The sequence below is a fragment of the Phalangium opilio genome, unplaced genomic scaffold, assembly GCF_054372755.1.
Source record: "Phalangium opilio isolate 3A_F unplaced genomic scaffold, DU_Popi_V2 ptg000014l_1, whole genome shotgun sequence".
NCBI lineage: Eukaryota > Metazoa > Arthropoda > Arachnida > Opiliones > Phalangiidae > Phalangium > Phalangium opilio.
This window is the reverse complement of record NW_028324149.1, coordinates 2,667,976-2,686,336: the sequence shown is the minus strand read 5'-3', so window position 1 is coordinate 2,686,336 and position 18,361 is coordinate 2,667,976. Positions and strand designations below refer to the sequence as shown.

General features: G+C 36.1%; 2 protein-coding genes and 1 long non-coding RNA gene across 3 annotated transcripts in view; 1 reads left to right on the top strand and 2 right to left on the bottom strand.

Annotated features, from left to right (window-relative positions):
* The window catches only part of LOC149705080 (monocarboxylate transporter 12-like), a 59,329-nt gene extending 57,238 nt beyond the window's left edge, over positions 1-2,091 (bottom strand). The window contains exon 1 of the mRNA XM_089865252.1: positions 700-2,091. Coding sequence (XP_089721378.1) covers positions 700-1,318 — 619 coding nt within the window. The 5' untranslated portion in view covers positions 1,319-2,091. The remainder of the gene's footprint in view (positions 1-699) is intronic.
* LOC149705079 (uncharacterized) overlaps positions 1-7,847 on the top strand; it is a 90,157-nt gene extending 82,310 nt beyond the window's left edge. The window contains exon 6 of the long non-coding RNA XR_016381518.1: positions 6,371-7,847. This is a non-coding gene — a long non-coding RNA (uncharacterized LOC149705079). The remainder of the gene's footprint in view (positions 1-6,370) is intronic.
* An 8,504-nt stretch (positions 7,848-16,351) lies between these two features.
* Snx3 (sorting nexin 3) lies at positions 16,352-18,132 on the bottom strand. The gene is made up of 5 exons (XM_089865282.1): positions 17,898-18,132; positions 17,622-17,747; positions 17,447-17,542; positions 17,247-17,371; positions 16,352-17,178 (listed from the first exon to the last, which is right to left on the bottom strand). Exons 1-5 carry the CDS (start codon positions 17,952-17,954, stop codon positions 17,073-17,075), a joined length of 510 nt encoding a protein of 169 aa, XP_089721408.1. The 5' UTR covers positions 17,955-18,132; the 3' UTR covers positions 16,352-17,072.
* Positions 18,133-18,361: the final 229 nt, after the last annotated feature.

The following is an 18,361-nucleotide window of genomic DNA, read 5'->3' as shown; positions in this document are numbered from 1 at the left end:
TTGGTTGGCTGGATTTTGCGGTACATTTTCCCCCCTCTCGCTCTCGTATAATTAAGAGCACGTTTACGTTAAATTCCCAAGGTTTGTATAATTCTATAAAGAATTTAAGAAAACCAATTTTTCGACCAAAACTAGTTAATTACAATTAGCCACTGTAATTTAAGCCGTAATTCAATATACCATTTTGAAGTAGAAGTACGCGTTTATCTTGAAAGTTAGGGGAATTTAACCCATCTTCGTATTAAGCCGAGTAGTCTTTGAGAAAATAAACGATGTAGGCCTGTTATGTATTGAATTTCGCAAAAACGCGAGCAAAAGGCATCTTCTCCTATATATACTAAAAATAGCCCAGAACGGTCTATAAATAACATTGCGTTATGCTTCGAGTAAAAAAGGTTAAACACTTGATATACGGTTGCTCCCCGAGTCAACGTCACATCCAAAGAATAGTTGCCGGGTTATGTCATTTTTTCTTTCTTTTTTTTTCGCTAACGTTCGCATGGTGGTTCGTTCATTTATATAAAAAAATGTAAGTAACTATACCGAGGGAGAGAGACAGAGACAGTTAACGTTGATATATACCGTCTAGGGATTTCACCAACTGAAAGTTATTCTTGTCTAGAGAAGAGGGGATATGGCGAGTTTAAACGCTATACGGGACCCAAATGATAAATTACTCGAAAAAGACCCGGGACTTACTGGCTTCAACTTTGCGGTGACTTCCAAATTGTCTCAGGACTTCAACGTAGAGTACGCCGTAACTTAACAGCAATCCCGTGCTTAAAGCTTGCGCGAAAAATGCGCAAACGCAAACGACCCATCCCCAGCCACCTTCCGGGTAGTAATGCTGTCTGATGGTCACTCTCGGGTCTTTCTTCTTAAGAATTGACGCTGGTACCGAGGTACTTTTATACCCTCTTCGACCGGGTCCACGAAATTCGCCGTATATATTGCGTTCGAAATCGCCTTCCGGCGAATCGGGTTCGTTATCAAAGTCAACTTCGCGGTTAAACCGGCCAATATGATCGTCAACCGAAACGCACCGGCGAGGGGCGCTACTGGCGAATGAACTTTGCGACCCTCCGCTACCGTATCCGCCTTTAAAACGTCTTAAAGACACGGACCGGCAAGCGTCCTCCATGGATTGGGGTTTACCCGGTTTGGGACGCGCACCGCCATTTGTTAATGCAGGGCTGTTTGGGGCCGATGCCGATACGGGAACTCCCTTACCCTTCAGGGTACGGGGACTCGTTGTACCACCACCATCTTCTTGGGACTCTTGGGGTTCCCGAAGTTTCTTGCCGTTCGCGTCTCCCATCTATAATGGGTGGACGTATCCGCGTTTCGACACAAAACCCGATAGGTCAACGTTAAACTTGTAGAAATGGAATCATTTCTTAAACGCTTAAAATTCGTAATATCTATTGAGGACGCGACATCTTTGAAGACACAATGTCACTCTTGAAATACGCTGACATCAGCGAAAATTTCACTTAAATATGACTACAATGTCATTTCGATAATTTTACATCGCAATAATAATATTTGATGAGAGTGCCATTTTATTTACTTCCATCGAATTGAAAAACTTTTTAAAATCTTACGTTGTCGGGATTTGGTTAAAAGATCGCGAGAAATAAACGTTTCTCGAAAACCGATTCTTCTCCCACAAACTCATCTCTTCCCAAGTTCGGCACGAACGCGACGACGGCAACTTCGGAATTTCTCCAAAGATTTCCGCAACAACTGAAAATTGGTAAAAATCTAGAATTTTTATCTCTGGAAGGAATCGAAAAACAAAGAAAGCTTCCTTAATAATATCGTTTCAATTTTCTTCTTGCACTTTTGGAAGCACGTAATCGCACGTGCTGAGCTATACGCGTATTGAAATGCACTTTCTGTTTTAACGTTCGACGATGTTGAATCTTCAAGGTAGCTTCTGAAGCGTGCGACTTCTCCGGACGAAAGTTAGGGCCGGAGTGTTTGGGAAAACTGATGGTGGTGGACTGCAGTCACTCTCACACACTTTCTCTCTCTCTCTCTCTCTCTCTCGCTTTCTCGATTCGCAAAGTCTCTTTGGAGCTTCGAGTCTCTCGCTATAAGAGCCAACCAGCTAGCTATGTTCTAGAGAAAGAGTGAGGCAGGCTATTGAGGAACGTGGAATTGCTTGGAACTTGGAACAGCACAATTTTTTTTCTGGTGATTTTCAAAAGAAAAGAAAAAAAATAATATGATCGACTCACTCTCTCTCTCCAACTTCCAAGTCCCTTCTTATTCTTCTGCTCGCTTTTTAACTATTCTTGTTTTGTTTTTATATTTTCGTATTTCTATTTTCTACTGCTGCGTGATAGTTTTCTTCTTTTTAAAGGATGATTGGAAGACGTGTTAACATTTGTTCGTAGATAAACTTCTTAGAGATTAAATAGAAGTTACTAGGAGCTTTCGGTATGCAGTGTGTGGTAATTAAGGTTAACTGAAGAAAGTGGTCAAACGTCAGACTCTATACGTGTTACTTTTGGAAAAGGGGTCTACTACTTCACTTCGTGTCAACCGACCTTTAAATAGGGGTTTTCCTCTGTTATATCGTAACAGTTTTACTCTTAGATATCTTAAGGCTCGAAGATGGGCGAGACTAGAGAGAGAGAGAGAGAGTTAAATGTCTTTTGGCGTGCTACCATATACACCCTTAGTTTCGACACGCATTGCCAAGCGTTCCTTTAAACGCTCCATCTCCCCCCAGCTACCTCGACATCCCCTTTTGCTCTTGAGCTTCTTCATCCCGAGCAGAGACGCGAAATTATATAAAGGAGACCCAGAGGTATATGCTGATAAGAAGCGACACCGATGCTTGTCACAAAATTTGCAAACCGCTATTTACACTCCGTTCGTGTCTTCACTATACGAAAAAGATGACGTCCGGATAACTTTTAAGAATTGCCAAGATATATTATATCATCATCATCATCATCATCATTCTCAAGAGGGATGCACCGACAAGACAATATTAAGTGTTTTGATTCGGATCAAAATTTAATTTACTAACGTTTCGCGTTTTCCCGGCCCCCATTTCTTTCCAATGTTATCTTAGAAACAATTTCGTCAAGTTATTTAGTTTAAGCGAATACTCAAATGCACCAACAAGTTTTCCTTTTGGTTTAATGCGTATATCAGTAAACTACATCGTAAATACCTTACTCTAAACGTATTTTAAAAACTATAACATAACAGATGAATTGTTAAATTATGTCAAGTTGTCAACGTCACACTCTTCTGTCTCTTACTTAGCCCAGTGTCAGAGTTCATATATATATTGGAATGTTTTTCTTGTTTATTTTTTTGTTAAGAAATTATATTGATAATTTAAACTTTTATTATTATTATTTATTAGTATTTTCGTGTAAACATTGTCAAATTTGAATAATTATTGTATAACAAACCATATTTTTATTAAAGCATTATTTAAGACGTAGCTGATTGAAACGCGTCAACATTGAATGTTTATATTTAGAAAAAAAAAAAAAAATAACCCTGTTTCGTATCTTATCTCCAGTCGCTATTATATAGACGCTTGTTTTTTAATGTATATGTTAATTAATCGTTAAGTACGCCTCGAGAAAAACTATATAGAGACTCCTCGCGCCAAGATCTTGTTTATGTTTTCTTTTTTCTTTTCAAAGAAAAATCTCCCCAACGCCTAACATCATTAAAAACAATACACAAACTCGAGAGCTCCCTAGGACGCTAGCTCCATTAATGGGCGAAGTATAAATAAATAAATGAGATGGCTGCGACTGAAATGTTCAACGACTAGAGCTGGACTTCCCGCAAAGCATAAGTTTATAAGATATGTTCCTTCCATAAGTATGATGACACTTCCTATACTTTGTAATGCTAGAGAGTTGCTTACAGCTCAAGATAACTAGTTCGATAACAACGGAAGCGAGAATTGAAGTCCTACACTAGGTGGTTAATTTTGCAGGACTTCCATCTAGTCCTATTTATTCTGTACTAAGCCTTTGACAGCAGCGCTTCACCACCAGGCCTCCCTCGCTTTACCTCGAATCTATGACCTACCTAACTCACTTCATGACAAGCTCCAGTTTGTAACCAGTGACAAATTTATGGCCAACATATCTTATGAACTTATGGCGCAAGTCTTACCAGACTCCGGGTTCCAACTGGATCCTCACCACTCTCGTCTATTAAATAATCCCTGACAAAAGGTTTAGCCAGTGTTGTATTTACTCATCTGCAGGCCTTAAGAGGAATTGAGGGGAAGGGTAGGTAGGTCGTTTTAATTTGTAACTCATAAGCGGGTTTTACACATAAATCTAGCTTGCATCAACGTATTACGTTATCAGTCCGCCTTTTAAAGGCAATTATAAGTAAAGTCATGATCCCTCTAAACCAGTTTACGAAGTCAACTTAGTGACAGAGATGAGCCGGGAAGAATTATTTCTCGCGCGTGGGGTAATGCTCTTCAAAGTGGTTCATACTCAGCTACTCTTTGCTTTTGTTTGCCCAGTTTTTTTTTTCTTTCCCGCTTTAATTTGCAGTGGAGGTATTATACCATTATGGTAACCGGGATTTTACGTACTTAAAATATACATATATATATATATATATATATATATATATATATATATATATATATATATATATGAAGAAGACTTTACATTTATACATTTATTAATGCAAAACACCTTTATGAATTTTTAATCAAAATTTTATTTAAATCTCTCTAAGGGTTATTAAGTTTTATTTCTCCTTGTTCCGAACCGAAATCTCGCAGCTTGAAACTCGCTTTAAAAGATTTTTTATGTAAATTTTTTGTCCACGAAGTTTCTCTATTTTTTTATTATCTACGTAAGCGTATAATTATAAGAACAAAGTTTGTGTAGCTGTGTGGTTTTGTACGTGGGTTTGTTAGTGGAGATAGGCTCTTGGTGCTTCCACTGTGGTTAATCTGTGCAAAACACCTTTATGAATTTTTAATCAAAATTTTATTTAAATCTCTCTAAGGGTTATTAAAGGAATAGCGACGTGATTTAAAAATTATCTCAAATCTAAAGAAAACCTTACTTTTTTGAGAGTTTAAACTCTTCTGATTCCAAAAATATGCTTGATTAATATTTAAATATGAAGGAAAACACAGAAAAAACACTTTGAAAACTTGAAATTTGGGGGGACAAAAGCAAATTTGCGAAGAAGATTTTTGGCGGGTTTTCTCCTTGCTACGTCACTCACGACATCTCGCGGAAAAGCCAAACGCGCGCGCCCGAGACTCCCCAGTCTACTAATGCCGCGCGAATATGAATAAAATAGGCTTAACACTTAGACTGAGACACTTATAGGCGTCACGTGAGCGACATCTAGAGTGAAAGTTTCTCCTTACTACGTCATCAAGCGAAACAAAATTTTAACTAGGCCTTTTCCAAACACTAAACTTTGATTGCAATTTTACAAATTTCTACGAAACCAAATACAAAAGTAAACATATCATAATAAAATAGATTTTTCAAGGATTTTTTTAGCATTTTAAGTTTGTGGGTGACGAAAATTATGTCACTAACACTTTAAGTTTTATTTCTCCTTGTTCCGAACCGAAATCTCGCAGCTTGAAACTCGCTTTAAAAGATTTTTTATGTAAATTTTTTGTCCACGAAGTTTCTCTATTTTTTTATTATCTACGTAAGCGTATAATTATAAGAACAAAGTTTGTGTAGCTGTGTGGTTTTGTACGTGGGTTTGTTAGTGGAGATAGGCTCTTGGTGCTTCCACTGTGGTTAATCTGTACGAAATTTCATAAAATAATTTATGGTCAGTAACCCTATGTAGTAACACATTTGGGAAAATCAGGTATTTCAATGCTAAATAAATACTAAACTGACAAAAAGACCAATATTACGCGAAATTCAAATTATTGCCGATAAATTGCACCTGTTTTCAGACTGCTACTTTGCGTTCTTTTCCAGCAAGAAGGATTTCAGAAAGCTGCATGACAAATTATATTTTGAGGTGGTGCTTTTATAGAATTCACACGTAGCTGTCAATATTACTTAATCATAATTTTCCTTGTTCCCTAAAGAATTTAATTATTTTACCTCCTTTCAAGCAAAGTTGCGTTTTGAAAACTTTTGTAGACTTTTTATTTTTCTTTTAAAATTTACTTGTTGGTATCGTTCGATTTTCATGAATAATGAATACCCAATGGATATTTCCACGCACGGTTCAATATACTTTTTATTAAATTTTTTTGGAAAACTTATTTGAATATTTTAATAATTTTGGAAATATACGTTTTAAAAGCTTATGGAAAAGGGTTCTTAAATTATTTTCTTTTTTTTACTTAATTTCCTTTCACGTGCAGATATGAAAACGAAATTGATTATGAATCAGCACCTATACCTTTCCAAGAACTAGTTGAAAAACACTCTCGTAAAGAACCGAACAGTTTGAGACAGGTAAGACAACTTTGAATTCTCGCGCATTTGACGCTAAGGCACTAGAATTCTTGTGAATTTTAAACTAAGAAACTTGATTACTTGTTTACTCGCCATGGAGTGAAATATTTATTTGAAAGTCTCGTGAACTCATCGCAGTGAAACGTTTATATATAGCATCTCCCTTTCCCATAGCAGCAAAGACTAGGTATGTGTCCTTTCATTTGACAGATAGCTAAATAAGTGGCGCTATCACTTCTGCCCACTTATCCACTTTGCTTCTCGGCTATAGCTATAATCCTGGAGGGCCACCTTAGGTTCCTAACCTAGTAGTTAGGCTTAAGTGAAACTCCGACGAGCTTTTTCGTAGAAAAAATGGTTTCCGAGATCGATGTAGTGGACTCGTAATTCCTATAATTGTTTTTAACGCGCCGCCGCCGAGAAATATCACCTACGTGGGCAGACGGAACCCAACAGTTATTAAATAAAATACGAGAATATCGCTGATTTTTATTGGCGCCTTCAAGGCTATAAATATTTTTGACCCGAAATTGACAGGTTAAGAAATGCGCCTCGGAAAAACTTATGAAGCACCGATCATAAGCCTTTCACACTCTCCCTAAGTATACTATGTATAGAATGTAAAATTGTCGTTTCCTCTTGGCGGATTTGTCTGAAATGGAACCAAATATGATATTAATCTTTACCCCAAACCCAACTCGACTATAGAATTCAAATGCGATGCGAAATAGAGAGAAATAGGCGCTCTAACTGTGGAACGGCTCAGGTTGAGTGGGACGCCAAAATTTGGGGAGGAATAGTCGGACTTAATTGTAATTGGTTCGTCTGTAGCCCTTCTTGACCAATTACAGTTGAATTGGTTCGTCTGTAGCCCTTCTTGACCAATTACAATTAAATTGGTTCGTCTGTAGCCTTTCTCGACCAATTACAATTGAATCCGACTTCCGACTATTCCTCCCCCATTTTTGTCGCCCCACCCAACCTGAGTCGTTCCACAGTTAGCTCGCCTATTTCTCTTTCAGATTTCTCATCATCCTTGGCGCTGTAGTCTCTATTTTTTTCATTCTCGCCTACAACAATCCACTATGGGAGACGGGTACTTGTACGTGATACGGTTATGGTTGTACGTATGTATAGTTGAATGGGGTTATGGATGAATTTTCAATCGAATTAACTTCTCTATTTGATGTCAGTGTATAATACGTAATCTCGTAATACGAAGACAAATTACGTTACATCGCCGCGTAATGTACGAGTTACACCGAAGATTATGTTTATACGTGACTCGCGCACCCAAAATGTGTGGAAGGTTTTAAATGTATCATCCATTATAGCATCCGAAGTTTAAAATGAAACAAATTATTATTTTTTTTATTAATCCAATAGCACTGCCCCTAAATGTAACACAGAAATTCCAACCATTATGAAATTTTAGAGTATATAAAAAGGAATTTCTATAAATTTTTATCTCATCCATTACCAAACACAAAAAATATATATCAAAACTAGAAAAGGGTGAGATCGTTCAAAAGACTGCCGACAAATTTCATCAGTGTACACGGAAACGCACTTAGTGTCCCGCCATAATATCATTGGCTAATACCGTCTCTATCTGTGAAATTATACAACCAGGGCGTCCTACGTTATTTTTCAGCCACGGATAACCACCTCTGTGTCTTTCTCTCTCTCTGTTTAAAATTTGCGTGCCAGTAATAGGTTACATTCGTATTTTATTAATGATAACAATATGATAAAATTGAGGTAGGCCTATTTTCATTTGGGTTCATTAAATTTAGTCAAGAGTTTATAATAAAATCAGAGAGAGTGCCCCGTATACTACGAGATATATTTGAAGTAGAAAAGATGTCACAAATCTTGAGGCATGATTCTAACAACAGCCCTGATATAACGATGTACATTACGGACCAATTGTATACAGGGTGTTTGTGAAAAGTCCATCAATAATGAAAGGGCGTATTTATTGGGCCATTTTGAGTCGAAAATGTTCTATGACATTTTGCCGTCCGAGCCACGGTTTTCGAGTTATGATTTGAATATTTTAGGGATGACCCCTTCATTAAATTAGCGCTGTCTTTCAATTTCATAATTAAATTTAAGGGGTCATCCATAAATTACTCCAATCATAACTTGAAAACAGTGGCCTGGACGGAAAAATGTCATAGAACATTTTCGACTCGAAATGGCCCAATAAATACGCCCATTCATTATTGATGGACCTTTCACAAACACCCTGTATACCTCTGAAGGTGATCTCGTGACTTATATGGGTTAACACACGCTGTAATTTCAGACGATCTTTATTTAATTGCGTGTTGAAATGTTTCAACCCTTCCTAATGATAGCCTAGGTCATATTATAAAGGTTATATAGAACAAAAATATTGTATTTTTGAATTTCTGTGGGTTTGGTTTGGGATATGTATGTTTTTTTTTGGTTGAAAGTAAGAGTTGTAGATAAAGAAATGAATCGATTGTCGGCGGGCCTAATGACGGGTGTAGCGTCTCTATTGACACTCTTTATCTCTTTAGACAAGAACAGAGTAAAGGAAAAACGGGTAATTTATTCCGAATGTGTAGTCAACGAATCGGCACCACCTAGATAACTATACGTCTTATCGTAGGCTTGGCTTCGACACCCATTCTACTCTAGCGAGCTTTTATCGCGCTTTTTTACCATTTCATTTTAGGCTTTTTTCTTTTGCATTTGAAACGTTAGGCCTAGTTCTATCAACAAAAGATAGTGACAATTCAACTTCTTAGTTTGTCAATAGGGTCATTTTATACTTTTGAAGGAAAAACCGGGGAAATATCCTTGAACCCATATTTATCTACTGTGTGATAGGTTTATGGTTTAATTTGCATCTACCTTTTTAAATTCCCCAACCAATGTTAAGGCAAATTCAGGGGAAATAAACAAGAACATATTCAGGATACCTTAAGAACGTCGAAACGAGGTAATGATTGATGGCTCCGTGTTCGTTATATGAGGGTGGAACCAATTTTGGGAATTTATACGCGCCCTCTATTGGAGGGCTACCACCGTGTTCCCAAAAGATAGTTCATCTTTGACCTTTCACTAAGGCGCTGGAAACCGATTTTAACGCGTTACTGTAACAATTTCATTCGTTTGGTACCAATATTCAACGTTCTTAAGGTAACCCTAATAGGTTCTTGGTATAATCTCCGATAATTACTTCACACTTGCTACCGAAATTAATCAGTGAAGAGAAAATGAGCTTTTCCGCGGGGTTTCCAACGTCGATTCAATTCTCGAGTCTTCTTAAGTTTGTATCAAGAAAGTGCAAAATCTCTGGAGATAAAAAGGATTAGTAACGAAATTAGACCACAGTATTCCGAATAAGAGATTAGTCGGCTTATAAACCCTAACGAGTTTTTCCCCTTAAAGGCTTAAAACTATAAAAAAAGAAACAAAAAACCTCCATAGTTCGGACTATAGATATCCGATATTGTTGTTGAAAAATTAAGGAGCAATGGAGACGAGAGTGGCGGTAAAAGTTTCATACTATATCGCGGCTGGGACTGGGCCATCTAGTAAGTTGTCCTTTGGGACATCCCGGCCCAAAACTTGTAAATTTTGACGTATTAAAACAAGAACAATGGATCTTGTTTTGGTTTTTACCCGCTCGTTAGGCTTAACGTACTAATTCTCCTCAAGTGATCTTGAATACCAGAAAAAAAAACACAAATCCTTTATTATTAGCAGGACCGTGTCCAATTTGTGAAGTTATTGGTCACTTTTATCGCTTTGGGAATCTCTCTCTGGTCAACCAACACGTGGTTGATTTTTCTTTCTATTTGCCTTTTAAAGCTTCGTTGGTTGGGGTTTAGGGAATGCTGAATCTCGCGATTCGGGTTGGGGGCGATTTACGAATAAGGCCATTGGCGCACTGGCTATACGCAATCTGATTCCCAGCAGTTCCCCCGTGCAGCCGTTCCGTTCCGTTCTTCCGGTGTATTAGTCTGTCCATCGTAACTCGAGCCATCCATCAAGTTGGAAGAAACATTTCTTAGTTGACTGAAACGGACGTGATTGCGTGTCCATCCGTAATTGATAGCTCGTGAAAAATAAAAGCCGAAAACCGAATCAATTTAAGATCGAATACTGACAGCGTTTTTTTCTTTTTTTCCTAACTTAAGAACCATGGCCAAATCCATCGGGTTACAACGCGATATCACTGATGAATGAAACCGCGAGAAATTAAACCTTTTCTCATACCTGTTTTTACTTCAAATGATGAACGTCATCAAAAAGAAACGTTTAATTTGATTTACCAGGGATAGATTTAATTTTAGAACTAGGAATGGAGAACAGAGTAATGTGGGCGCGCGTCAAAATCCTGGACCCCCTTCCACGGGACGGAGGGGTATGAAAGAAGAGGCGGGTCATACCAACAGAGGTAAAATGGAATTATGTATTTTTCGCCGTCCCTGTCAGCAACGTCAACAAAACGTAATTTAAGTGAGCAGCCAATAAGATAATTTAAACTTTTCGTTACGTGTTAGAGGGAGGGGCTCTATACTGGGCTATGCATAAGTCGGACTGAAATAAATACTAACCGTTCTCCATTCCTACTTCTAAAAATTAAATCCATCCCTGATTTTACAAAAGTAGTACCTCGTGTACTAAGGACCCATGTAAGACGCGTGAGAACGCTTGAATAGCATACAATACGTGATAGAACCGGTAACGGATTTGAGATCAAAGGTGTACGCTACGCTACGTTCCCAGCCTGTCCTAAATGGGTTCCCGAGTATAATACCTTATGCTCGTCTATTTTCTAGATTATTACAAATTAGGTTGTAACTCCTGTTAACTTTAATCAATTTAGGCGATCCTAAATCATAGATCTAATTAAGTAGTGAACTAATTAAACTGCCGATATCGAACTACGTATAACGTTTCGCGCCTTTTCAGACAATTTAACGGATCTATAGCTTTGTTATAAACTTTTTAGTTTTTCCCCAATTTTGGCCCAAAAGTGGATGGATCAATAAAGCCTGGTATACACTATCGAATTTTCAGACGTTTCAGGGGCTAGTATTAGAGACGTTAAATCTCTATGGTGCGCATCCGTTTTAAGGGATGAAACGCCGAGGCGAACCGGGGTTGGGTGTATCAATGTATAGTTGCTTTCGTTGTTTGACCAAAGTATCTGAATTTTTCGGCCAGAGTTAATAGAAAAGTGGCACTTTAGGACTTTCAAAATGTCATTAATCTTCGAGACGCAAGCTGCGTGTCAGAGATTGTTAATTAAACACTACCAGGGGAGCAACACGCGCACTAAACACTCGACAGACGCCGCGTAGAAGCTTTTTTAGTTAGTAATTTCTGTGCCCGAAACCAATAGTTCATAAGATATGTTCTTCCATAAGTATGACCCAACCTATATTTTGTAATGTTAGAGACTTACAGCTCGAGATAACTAGTTCGAGAACGACAAGCGAGAATTGAAGTCCTACACTCGGTGGTTAATTTTGCAGTCCATCTAGTCCTATTTAGTCTATATTAAGCCTTTGACAGTGCCTCACCAGGCGTCGCTTTACCTCGAATATATGACCTACCTGATTCACTTCATGACAGGCTCCAGTTTCTAAGTTACCAGTGACAAACTTATGTCCAACATATCTTATGAACTTTGCCGAAACTAAGTTAACTTATGTCGTGGAGTAATTTTATTCAAGTGAGAAACGGGTACTTTATATTAAATAGCAGATATGTTTCCCATAGTATTCAAAATTGCTTCGGTAAATGTCGGCTTTTTTTGGGGGTTTTATTTTTATTTTTTGTATTTTTTGGCCCAAAATTCAAACGATGTTAAAATATTTTCAGAGTCCTTGAACTTTATTGGAACTTTTCCGCAATACAGTCTTAATAAAAAATAAGTATTAAGATTATGTAATATTAAAATCTACGTGAGGTAGCGTCCCTTATTCTCAAAGATACCACTTCGTAATGTTAACCCTTATAAAAATTTAGATGAAATTTCGTATTTGAATAAGTAGACAATTAACCAACCGATTTTTAGAAAAAGAAAATCTAATTATGCTTGGCCCACTCGGTAACTACGTTTCTATAATCTATGTTTGTGATTAAATAACGTAGATAATAAAGGAAGCTTGTTTTTAAAAAGACAAAAAGCGGCAAAACTCTGGATTCGACACGCTTCAATGAATCTTTCGCTTCTTTACTGGAATCATTTATTTTCTTCCACAAAATATATAAAAAAAAGAAAGAAACCCGGGCCGAATCTTTTGGCGGGAAGGATTTCTTCAAATCACTTTTATGCTTCGTAAAATCGGATCAAAGGCCGGCTCAATTAGGAAACTTATACCCTTTAGAACCTCCTTTCTTAAAGTAAATCTTAATCTTACCCAAATGAATCTTTCAACTCCGCTTCGTACAATAATTCTCGTATGAAATTAAAAGAGATACTCGAGTAATGGAATTATAACAAGATTCATTTTAACGTATTGATGTATTTCACTTTAATTTATGAACTTCTAGCCTAAGTATCGCGATAGGGGCTTTTAACCTTCTTTCTTAGTGAAGTTAAGATTTTCAATTTTTGGAAGCACTTTAGTTTTCGTCCAATTTTCTCAAAAAGGCGGGAGGGAAAGTTACGTATTGTCGATGGCGTAAAAACAGCCGATACTTTTAATTTTTATTGTACAATCGAAGCTAAGAAATTGGCTAAATTTTGGAAGAAGGAAAGACGTCACTAAAACAATTTGGTCCCAACAAGAACCAATATAGAAACTGAGAACGTACGAATAGGTTCTTGGTTACTGTGTTGATAATTATACCATAAGTTTATAAGATATGTTGGCCATAAGTTTGTCACTTGTTACAAACTGGAGCTTGTCTTGAAGTGACGTAGTTTTTTATTCATTTATTCTTTAGGAATGTGTCTTGGATTTGAAACGAAGTTTTTAACAAGACTACTTGAGATTTTTGGTTAAGATAAAGGTAAGCGAACGTGTTAACCAATTACTTTAAGGAAACTGGTGGTTGCGAGATAAAAGTTTTTATCTCCTGTTAAAACTAATGTTGTAGAGTCTAGACAATAGGTTCTTTTTTACGCCAGAAAACTGTCATAAGCTGCTAAACTCTTTGGAGAAATCGCCACCCCTTAAGAAAACAGTTACTTAACAGCTGCACAAAGGTTAGCTTTATCTGGTAGAGCGGCCGGAGACGGGCCTCAAAGACGCTATCGGGGATAAAATCCATAACAAAAGATAAAAGCCAAAGTTGGTTCACCTAAAGTTATCAAATTCTGATGCAAAGGAGAAATTACCCATCCCACGCGCCTAGCTTTACGCAATATATGCGTGACCTTGAGATCCAACTCCGCCTTTGCTCGTCATTCGTGAAGTGGTTTTTGTATCACTCTCGCAGTTTTCCAAGCCCTCTTTTAGGTTTATTGTAAGATTGCGTTTATTCTGAATATTTCTGTTTTATACACTCTGATTAAAGTGTATAAAAGCTTTCGGATTTGGCCCTGGACAAGACAATGTACCCTCCCATTTCTGGTTGGCTAGACCTTTCTAGGAAAGTGGCCTATTGCTAAAATACCACTTGTCCCAACACCGTCACTTTTCGCTTCAGGGACGGGCCCAAGCAAACTATTTTACGGTTTCAGCGCTTTTTGATCAAATCCTGGATTAATCTCTGTCTTCTATCTAAGCTTTCTCGCGATAAACCGACCATTTCTCATTGGAATTGTTTAACGTAACATCGTTTGTTTGCCTTGATCCTCTTTTGTACCCGCGACGTTGACAGCTTCCCGTATAATTTTATCCCTCTAATGTATTTGTTGGGGAATATTATGGTAATTGGCCTAAAATGTGAAAAATGGAGTTTCCGATATAATCTATCAGATATCTTTTAATTTTTCCTATTTTCCGTCTACTCGTTGACCACAACCGTTACCCAAAAACGGTGATTGATGGTAATGAGATATTGCTACTCGAGTGTTAAACCTCCATGCTTTTGTTCCTTCATTATTCTCGGTCTTTCTTAACTGAATACTTGTAATTTTTATTTTGGTATTTGGTGATCTGTCGTCTGCTTAAAAATGTGACAGGTGAATTATCTGTCAATATTCACGTTGGAAGTTGGAATAGTGCAATTTTTCTTTAATATAATCTTTAAATACATTATTTAGATATATTTTAATTAGTTTTAAGTTAAATAAACTCTCCCATTACCTCGTTTATTGGTAAAAATTACCTCATATATGAGGTGTTATTCGTTATGGAACTTTGGATCAAGACATTTGTTTTTATGGTAATGAGTTTGATATTTAATTAAAACATGGATAATATAACGGTACAATCGAGTGTGGAAAACTTTTGCCGCGTTTTATCAGTGTTGGGCGTAGGTAAAATTTCTCCTGAAATTTTGAGAAAGGCTAAACATCAAATTTTAGACCCAAATGAAGCTGTGACTGTTAAAAACATTGTTAAAAACTTGTGCAGGAACATAATATGCAATCACGACTGTTTAAACATTGACAAAATTGAAACTAAAGACGTTTTCTCGTGGCTGGTGACAATTGTTTCTAAATTCAATGTTGTAGACTCTCTAACATTAAAAACAATACTAAGTTTAGAGAAAAAACACGGCAAGAGTCATAGCTTGAAACTTGAGAACGTTGGCAATTTATTTCTGAAGGATTTTCGTGATAATTTGAATGATAAATCAGTACACTTAAATTATTACTATAATTTGAAAATTAAATCATACGAGTTGAATAATTTTGAGGAAATTGTTCAAAGGGAGAAAAAAACACGTGATATTAAAAGTAAACTTCAAAAGGCCTACAAAAATTGGAAAGAGGGTGAAATAACATTTTGGAAATGGGTTAAATTAGAGAAACACGCCTTGTTTGTGTTGCCAAATATATCTGAAACTAGCCCGGTTTGTCAAATGTGTGAAGTGCATGTTTTACCCCACTTTCTTCTGTTAAATAATCAATATTTGTTGTTTATTAAGCAAAGTACGAATTCAAAAGGTATCTTTGATATTGATGGCCTATTTTCAATAAGTTAATGAAAGCAATGCAAGATGTTCAAAATCAAGCTCTCTTGTCAGTTAACCAACTACCTTACCCAAAAAATTTGACATTGTAAAAAAGTTCTTCAAAATGTCTACTTCAATGAAGACTTATTAATGTCTATTTTCAAGGTCATGTTGTGAAGTTTATACTGAAATTTTTTTAAAAATATGATCCCCTAAAAAATAATAGGTGTAAATAGGCCAATATTTTATTTTTCAAGGTCATACTCATACTGTGAAGTTCCTCCCCCTCCCTCTGTTAGTTAAACTTTGAAAAATAATAGGCCTAATAGGCGAATATTTTATTTTTCAAGGTCATACTCATGCTGTGAAGTTCCTCCCCCTCCCTCTGTTGAACTTTGAAAAATAATAGGCCTAAATAGGCCAATATTTTATTTTTCAAGGTCATACTCATACTGTGAAGTTCCTCCCCCTCCCTCTGTTAAACTTTGAAAAATAATAGGCCTAAATAATAGGCCAATATTTTATTTTTCAAGGTCATACTCATGCTGTGAAGTTCATCCCCCTCCCTCTGTTAAACTTTGAAAAATAATAGGCCTAAATAGGCCAATATTTTATTTTTACCGTCAATAGGCCAATATTTTATTTTTACCGTCAATAGGCCAATATTTTATTTTTAACGTCATACTCATGCTGTGAAGTTCCTCCCCCTCCCTCTGTTAACCTCTAAAAAATAATAGGCGTAAATAGACCAAATTTTTCTTTACATGAATAGACTCCGTTCAATAAATTATTTATTAGTTAAAATTAAATAAAAAGCAATAGGATTGAATAATCAAGTAGCCATATTTAATCAGAAATTTAATTTATACAGAGTGAGATTTCAGCGTGATTTTCACATCTTTTTATTTTCGTTCAAATAAAGTTGCTTATAATTATAATAAGGAAACTAAGATAATTAATAATATATATACAACAGAAATTTTATTGCAAAATTAAATTGGGAAGAGATTGATGATAATTAATTTCCAATCAATTATATACATTCTTAATTAGTTACCAGAGCACAAATAAGATATAGACAACTTATTTAATTAATATTAATATTAAAATTATTTCATTGCTAAGACTGAAGGATAAGGATGCTGTTTTAGGTGATTAGATAAATACCAAAATTTTAGTCATCGTTAGGTAAAGTTATGGACAAATTTATTGGACACTTTTAATTGGCCAGCAACGGTTTTAATTTTTAATTCCTTATATACAAATGACTTAATTAAGTTTGTTAATTAAATTTATAAATTACGGAAAATATAAGTTGTTCAACAATTAGATATTAGCCAAAAGTATTTCAAAGTTTTCCCCCAATTTATAATTATACCGGTAATATTTTTTAGGAAACTAGGAATGAAAGCTGCAGTTTTTTTTTTTTTTTTTTTTTTGTTTTTAGAGAAAAATTAAACAAACAGCACGATTCTTATAACTTTTTCTTTTCTATTTTGTTTTTGTCATCTTCCGGAGGAAAAATAATATGTTATAAAACTGTTTTCACGTGTTTCTTATTTTTCCCGGAACATAATTTCTGTCAATAACTGGCTCTTGAAGAAACATGTGAAGACAACGTTCATTTTGAGCCAATGGATGACCAGCAACCCTAATTGTAATTGTTAATTAGGTTGCAATGCAAAGCTGCTGCTGTCTTTAAGCCTAAATTATACTTACTTATTAATGAACATTTCTAATCCTTTTCTCCTATCTTCAATAAAATCTTCGTCATATATTCCTTCATCTTGTCTAAAAGGCATTTGTCGTTTCCAGGCTTTGCCGGGTAGCGGAGGGACGACAATCTGTAATCAAATGTGATTAAAATTGCAAATAACTCGCTAAAAACCCTATCTAATGTTTAATAGGAATTGGCTTACTTTACTGTCTCTCTCTAATTCATTTCGAAGCCATTCAAAATCACTGTATCTTCTTCGGACACTGGATTCTTTAAGCTTGAAGACGGGTAAGTTTGTCTAGGCAAGAATGCGTTAGGTTTGGGCCATTTTAATTTAAAGAGGTTTTGAGGGTAGATTTTAATTAAATCTGACTTACTCTCATGCGGACTTCATAATCGGTATGTCTTTTACGAGCTACACCATGAGTTATGGGGTTAACAACGTCTATTTCTAAGAAATTTGCCGGAGCAGCGTAGGCATCGTCTAATGTTTGTTTTTTGGGCTGAAAGTTTAGGTTTTAGAGGTATTATATTAGTTTTATCAATTTGGAAAGAGTTTAAATGATAAAATTTAAAGTTAAGTTGACTCCGCTAAGTTTCCCCAAGGGTTTATTTTAATTTTAATTAACATTAAGCCCTTAGGCTTAACCTACTTGAAGCCTTCGTGTTGTTAAGTCCTGGTTTGCGTCTTGAGATAGTTGGGGATCCATTGTTAATTAAAATACTTAGAAAAAACCGTAAAACTTCGCGGGTGATTTATATTTACGCACGTTTTAATTAAGTTGTTAATTAATGTCAGTAAACATTCACCAACTGTAGGCATGAACTTGGAATGATACTCCCACTTTCTGTAGAAAATGCCGGATAAGTTGGAAAACGGAAGCGGAAGTGGAGTGGTGCGTTCATTAGCCATGGAGGATGTAGTCTTTGAATTGGAGACGAAGCTAAATCAAGATCTTCTCTTTCCGTTAGAACAGTGAAAGTGATTTAGCAAATAGATATAGATAGATAGATTATTTATATTTCATAGAAAACTAATTTGATTAAAATTGTAAAGTTTCTCGAGTAGAAAATGTTTTTCTTGAGAATGTCCAAAGTTTGTTGTGAATATTTCCAG

Coding starts and splice junctions, on each gene's coding strand:
- Snx3 (XM_089865282.1), bottom strand. CDS start 17,954: ATGGATCCCCAACTATCTCAAGACGCAAACCAGGACTTAACAACACGA. Junction 17,748..17,897: donor TAACAACACGAAGGCTTCAA/GTAGGTTAAGCC, acceptor CTAAACTTTCAG/CCCAAAAAACAAACATTAGA. Junction 17,543..17,621: donor ATTATGAAGTCCGCATGAGA/GTAAGTCAGATT, acceptor ATTCTTGCCTAG/ACAAACTTACCCGTCTTCAA.